General features: G+C 37.8%; 1 protein-coding gene across 6 annotated transcripts; it reads right to left on the reverse strand.

Moving 5' to 3' along the window:
* Positions 1–651: 651 nt before the first annotated feature.
* On the reverse strand, positions 652–6,337 carry LOC110940083 (protein NRT1/ PTR FAMILY 8.2). 6 transcript variants are annotated; one of them, XM_022181644.2, is made up of 6 exons: positions 6,047–6,180; positions 4,196–4,339; positions 3,857–4,074; positions 2,870–3,423; positions 1,476–1,723; positions 652–1,230 (listed from the first exon to the last, which is right to left on the reverse strand). In XM_022181644.2, exons 1-6 carry the CDS (start codon positions 6,144–6,146, stop codon positions 1,160–1,162), a joined length of 1,335 nt encoding a protein of 444 aa, XP_022037336.1. In that variant the 5' UTR covers positions 6,147–6,180; the 3' UTR covers positions 652–1,159. The 6 variants fall into 6 exon arrangements, with proteins under 6 accessions (XP_022037336.1, XP_022037333.1, XP_022037334.1 ...); XM_022181641.2 differs by lacking the exon at positions 6,047–6,180 and adding an exon at positions 6,189–6,337 and having other exon boundaries at positions 652–1,723; XM_022181642.2 differs by lacking the exon at positions 6,047–6,180 and adding an exon at positions 6,189–6,323 and having other exon boundaries at positions 652–1,723; positions 4,196–4,336.
* Between the last annotated feature and the right edge of the window lie 277 nt (positions 6,338–6,614).

A 6,614-nucleotide genomic window follows, 5' to 3' on the forward strand; every position in this document is an offset into this window, starting at 1 on the left:
GAGAAGAGGGAGGTCGGAGAAGGAGGAGGAGCGGCGGTGGAAGGGGCTGATGTTTGAGGGAGGAGAAGAGAGAGGTGTGAAGATGTTTTAAGTAGGGGATCCATAGCTTATTTTTTAGGATGAAAAAAGCTGAGTTCAGATCTGTTTACAAAAAAACAAACAATCTTCAAGGGTAACGTCTGCGCGCCTGCAGACATTAGCCCCCCTGAAGATGTTTGAAGAAAAAACAAACACCCCCTAACTCAGATATTGTTAGTTTACTTTTAGTTGGTGTTCGTTTGTATTCTTTTATGTCGTCCATTTATGTTCCTTTACAATATTAACAAACCACCATAAATAAACACGAACAAGAATTCCGTTCATTTGAGTATGTGTGTTCATTCGTTTATTTATGTTCATTTAGACCATCCGTAATGGTTAATGCTCATAAGGGCTATTTTATGCCACATCAGGATCATAACACCCCCTTAAAACATGTGTAATGGTTAATGTCTCTCAACGCTCTTTCATTCATTACTTTCCATTTTTTTCCTCCTCCTTGGTCATTATTCTAGAAATGTCATCCTTAATCATGCCACTGGGAGACGGTGTGGGGGCGTTATCAAACCCCTTCACGCCTCTATAATGCCCCTTACGCATGGTCTTACAATATTAACAAACCACCATAAATGAACACGAATAAGAATTCCGTTCATTTAAGTATTCGTGTTCATTCGTTTATTCGGTAAATGAACACGAACAAGCCTGTTAGTGCTGCTTCGCCATCCGATGTAGTACAAGAATTATTGCCAATTTTCTAGGACTCAAGACTAAAGCTCACAAGATTCTTATAAACAACTACACTACATTCTCATACTAAACACTAACAGACCTATCTAATCAAGAACCTCACATAATCAATCATCATCCCAAAGGACCCGTATGCCACTTGGCAACAACCACGAAAATCGCTAGATTTACCCCACTCAAAGCAGCCAAAAGCCAGAAGAAATTCTGTAACTGCCCATAATTCAAATTGTCCGGTATCCACCCGGGTCCCCCATCCTCAGTTGTCACTTTTATAACAATGCTCACGAGTAACGAGCTTGTATAGTTCCCCAATGCAATAGTCGTGAGCCGCAGTGCTGAGCCCAAGCTCTTCATTGAGCCGGGCACTTGCTCATAAAAGAACTCCATCTGACCCACAAGCGTGAAGACCTCTGCACACCCGATGATTAAAAACTGCGGGACCTGCCAAAATATTGAGATGGGCACGGGTTTGATTTCATAATAGCCATGCCTTTTGACAATCTCTAATCTAATGACTTCCAAGATACCAGCTGATAACATTGAAAATATTGAAATGAAATGTCCGGTTCCAATTCGTTGGAGTTGGGTTAACCCGTTTGGGTGGCCTGTGAGTTTTCGGGCTAGTGGGACAATGATCTGGTCGTAAACTGGGACCCAGAATATGACACTAAGGGTGCCGAAAGTACCTAGTGATGCTGGTGGGATCTTGAAGCTAGTTTTGCCAACTTGAGTGTCCATGAAGGAGCCTTGTAAGACGAATAAATTGTCCATTTGGCTGCGCACACTGCTGAATACAATGCCTGTGACCCAGATTGGTAGCAAACGTAACACGGATTTTAGTTCTTCGATTTGGGTGACTGTGCAAAGTGTCCATGGGTTCACTGATCCTTTTGCATGATCGGATGGTGTCTCCACAGCCGCCTTGTCAAAGAAGCTGAAATGACGATCAGATTAACATAATTTTTTATTTCTTGATAAGATTTAAGGGTAGTAATGTTTACCAAAAGACATTACATCATATCAATGTGGGTTTTTAATAACAATGTCAACAGGTTTGACTTTAATAGTCAAACTGTACATTCATTTTTTTCAGAGACTAGAGGTGGCAGTTTTGACTCAATATAAGAACGGTCCTCTAAGAAGTAAAATGGGCCAAATACAATAATCGGTCTAAAACTAATGCGTCAAGTAGGATGATAGTCACCAAAAGTAATCTTGTAAGAATAAAGAATTGGCCCAAAAGTAGGGCTGTAAACAAACCGAACGTTTAGCGTACACTTTGTGAACCGTTCGGCAGGAAGTTCATTTATGTTCGTCCGTTTAATAAATGAACAAACACAAACAAGAAATTCCATTCAATAAGTTAAATAAACGAACATGAACAGAGGCTGTGCTCGTTCGTTTATGTTCGTGAACAGTCCGTAATATGTTCATTTATTCTATGTTTCGTTTATGTTCATTCGTGTTCGTTCATTTAAAGGTTTTTATGTTATATATTTTAGTTTATTGGTTTTAGTTTTTAAATATTTGATACCATAGTTATACTATACGCCTCCGCCAACATCCCTCAGTTGACCATTTTAATTTCAGTTTGTGTTAAAGTGTGACAAACTTCTTAATTTTTGTGTTAATTATGTTTATGATAATTATGTCAACTATGTTCGGATAGTTATGTTAAGTAATTTTTTTGGTGGATTCTTTGTAATTTTTCTGATGAAAAACGCAGCTTTTATTTTAAAATGAATATATAACGTTCATTTATGTTCATGAACATTTGTTTGTGTTTGTTTACGTTCGGTAAGTGTTCATGAACATGTTCATTTCCTTAATGAATGAAAACGAACAAGAAATCTCGTTCAGTAAGCGTTCGTGAACCCTTCATGAACATGTTTGTTAATGAATGAACATGAACAAGGCCTTGTTCGTGTTCGGTCAGTTCGTTTACAGCCCTACCCAAAAGTGTTTTGGGCCAGCCTGAAACCCAACAATTAATGACCCAAAACACTAACATACTGTTTTGACCCGTTACCCACCCGTCCAGCCCAGCCATTTTCCCACCTTTATAGAAGCTGACACTGACCTGAAATTACTGGTATGGTTAAGTTTGCGGCTTCTTACGGTAGTTGAATTAGCATCAGCAATCTCATACAAAAGTAATGCATCTGTTGGCACATTGACTCTTCTCTTTCTTACTGAAGCAACCACCACTTGAAACAAACGGGTCAACGGGCTGCCCGCAGGCTTATGGTTCCTATAAAACCAAGTACCGGAGAAGAACGAAACTACACCCACTGTCATGGCTAAAGTAGGTATACCAAAGCCCCAAATCCAACTCACGTAATCTTGTACCCAAACAATCAAAGAATGAGCGATGAGAGTGCCAATATTCATCATCTGGTAATACCAGTTAAAAAATGAACTTTTGACCTTTTTCTCGGTTTTATCATCGTCGTCAAATTGGTCTGCTCCATAGGCTGAGATGCACGCCTTGATTCCTCCACTTGCTAGTGCCACTAAGTATAGTGATGTGAAGCACATTACGGTCTGAGCCTCTGATGCATCAAAAACATCTGTTGAGAAGAAACTTGACAACAATCCGTATGCGGATGCTGATAACGTTAATAGTGCCATCCCCTAAAGTTAAAATAAAACACAAAAAAGGATGGATATCAGAGGTGCAGAAACATAAATCTTTTTTGGGAATTTTTTTTTTTTAACAGAAGAACATAAATTTTGTTTTAAGATCTATAGTTACTAACATATAAGACGAATTTACATCGAGATAGTTGGTAAACGGACAACAAGCTGCGCCGCTACCTCTTTTTGAATAGCAAAACTAAGTCTTTTAAAAACTACGTCCATAGATCTCGGGGTCATAACATTACTATGCATGACCCTTTGAACTTGACTAAGTAGGTCCACAGCCTCTGCGCTAGAAAACCAAAAGTATCAAAAGCAAACAGCCCAAACAGGGAATTCGACCAAAGCCAGTTTCCTTTCATATACAATAAGCGATATCTAATATATTCTTGATGATTAAAAATTAAAATAACTTAAGTGGACTTACAATGGCATACAAAATTGAAGAGCTAGCTATAGTCCAATATTTTCCAATATAGCCATCCGCAAGAAATGCTCCAAACAATGGAGTGATGTAGCATGCACCGGTCCAATTAGATAAATTTCTTGAGGCCGTAGCGCTGTGCTGGTCGAGTTCACCCGTAAAATACAGCAACAGATTGGAACTCATCCCATAATATGCTAATCTTTCAAGACTCGCGGTTGCTGCAGTGATTGTTACAACTTAGAAACTGTTTTAGAGTAGCATTTATTTTATCGGACTTTCATATGCATGAGAAGTTCAAGTGTAACTTGGTTTCAGGTACAGATTAAAGAATGTAAATACCTACTATGAAGAAGCAGGCTTTCCAATTTCCTGTTTTTAACTTGTTAGCCGGATTGTTGAGGTAATCCACGGTTCCATCTTTAGTGTACAACACACTATCTTCTCCCTTAGTTTCGAGCAGAACATACATGCTCGTCTCATCTTCTGGATAAAATTATTCAGATAATTAAGTGTCAAACCAAGTAACTGGCTTCAGTGTTTTGGAACTCCATACTTTTAAAATCATCATTTGGAGTTCATTAAGCTAATCGTACCGAACTTTAATATGCTCATAGACTCATAGTAATAAACTAATGAACATAAGATTATCATTAACCTCTAGACCTCATCTTCACATTCTAATAAATATAACTTTGTCTCATGTTCTTTTCAGCTCTAAGGTAGCTGGCATGTAGGAATAATCATAGAAGAAATGAAATGGTTCACTCCATTGGCAATGACGGACCCAGAAATTATTTGCTGGGGGTGCGGATGAGGTGTTCAACCATATTTTCAAGGGGTGCGGTCGGGTTTTTTTGCCTAAAATATACACTAAATTTTTATTTTCAAGGGGTGCGGCCGCCCACTCTGGCCAAAGGGTAGGTCCGCCACTGTGACCATTGGAACAAAAGATGAATGTTATTTTTCAAGTCTCCGCCAACAAACAAAACAAATAACACACGAAGAATTTGGATTGAATAATAACTCTCAATCTTATTGATCAGAAAATATAACTAAAAAACTTATTTTATAGACTCTTAAACCATACAGGGCCGGACCTATAGTATAAGTCACAGGGCCTAGGGCCTCCAACTAAAAGAAAATTTATATGCTAACTATAATATTAGTGCAAATTTATTGTTTTAGATTTGTTTGATTTCTTATACAAGCAAACCACTCTGTGTTATAATTAGATTTTTGCTTGGATCCAAATACGGATAAAGGAGTACCGCGTATAATAATCAAAAAAGGAAAAAGGGCCCCAAAATTTCATTTTGCCTTGGGCCTCCAAAAAGGTTGGAATGACCCTGAAACGATACCTCGGTTTATCTCTTAAGAATGTGAAACCCTAACTTGGTTTATTTATACTAACCCTAACCTACTAGCCAGGACATCACCATACTAATTAATTTTAACACAATTAGGAAACTTAACTAATTTAACCAACTCGCCAAATTTGGCCCCAAGTTCACCAACTTGTGACTTGTTTAAACTCATTTAATTTATCCCTGACCAATTTACTTTTTTATTTTTTTGAACGGTGACTTTCTTTTTTGAGTGACCCAATGTCACACCGCCTAAACGGCAGCCCTAGCCAAGATCTGCCAGACTACGTTGTCTTAACCGGGCCCGCGCTGGGTTGGTCAGACTTGGTTACGGCGTTCCCCCGAAAACCGTACTGCCTCCACACGAGAAGCCTTGCTGAAGTAACAGCCGGATGAAAATCAAACCCCCCTCGGTGGGGTTGTCACCATCATTGCCCAATATCCACCCCAATATGACACAAGTGGGAATTGAACTTGAGTCTCCATTGGAAAACCCAAGTCTCCTACCACTAGGCCCAACCCGACAGCGTCTAATTTGGTGCAATACAATGCAATAAGCCCTCTAGATAATCATGTGATACAAGAATTAGGACTATAAACAATATCAACAGTCAGCAGTGTGGTAATTCACCCAAAATTAGGAAGAATATCACCTACATTTCTATAATTAACCTGAAATTTGGACTGTAAAACAACAACTTATTTGAACTCCATAAAACCCTAAAAGATGTACGGAAATTGAGTACATTAAAAAAATACAAACAGGCCATAAAATTAAACATCTAAGAATATTATATCCTACTTCTGCAACAAAAAAAAAAACTACCAAATCTGCAACTGCAAGCAAAATGTGTAAAATTCAAAGCAGATAATACAAATTCTGAACACTGAAAATCAAGTAGAATGTAGAAAATTGAGCTACACATATTTAAAAGAAAAATAGACAGAGAGAGAGAGCGTTGAGAGACCTGAAGAAATGAGAGCCATGAAAGGAGAAAGAAGAAGATGAAGATCATGTGGTATTGTATGTATGTAGTACGTTGAGTCATGGAAGAGGAATAATACGAAAAAATGCTAATGGCGCCATTGATGAATATGGAAATGGTCCCCCCATGATGGGTCAATTTTGGGGTTTTCACTTTTAACCAATACCATTTTATTAAAAAAATAATATATGTTTCTACCACCTACACAACCTAACCATACTCAATTTTTAACACACGTTCACAACCGATCCAAACCTAAAAATATATGTTTTTTACGAACTTGGTTTTTAAAAAATTATATCGGGATGTTCCATAAAAAATTAAGAAATTTGGTGTATCTAGTTTTTTTTTAAGTTTAAATATTATAAGTTATTTGATTAATTAAATTATTAAGAGTATTAGTTTGGA

Source organism: Helianthus annuus, chromosome 5 (genome assembly GCF_002127325.2).
Source record: "Helianthus annuus cultivar XRQ/B chromosome 5, HanXRQr2.0-SUNRISE, whole genome shotgun sequence".
NCBI classification, from domain to species: Eukaryota; Viridiplantae; Streptophyta; class Magnoliopsida; order Asterales; family Asteraceae; genus Helianthus; species Helianthus annuus.

Bases quoted from the DNA above. Each gene is read 5' to 3' on its own strand.
- LOC110940083 (XM_022181639.2), bottom strand. From the start codon at position 6,146: ATGTGTAGCTCAATTTTCTACATTCTACTTGATTTTCAGTGTTCAGAA. The intron at 3,424-3,856 runs GTAAGTCCACTT...TTTTAACTTTAG, and splicing joins CTTCAATTTTGTATGCCATT to GGGATGGCACTATTAACGTT. The intron at 1,724-2,869 runs GTCAGTGTCAGC...TCGTCATTTCAG, and splicing joins AACCATACCAGTAATTTCAG to CTTCTTTGACAAGGCGGCTG.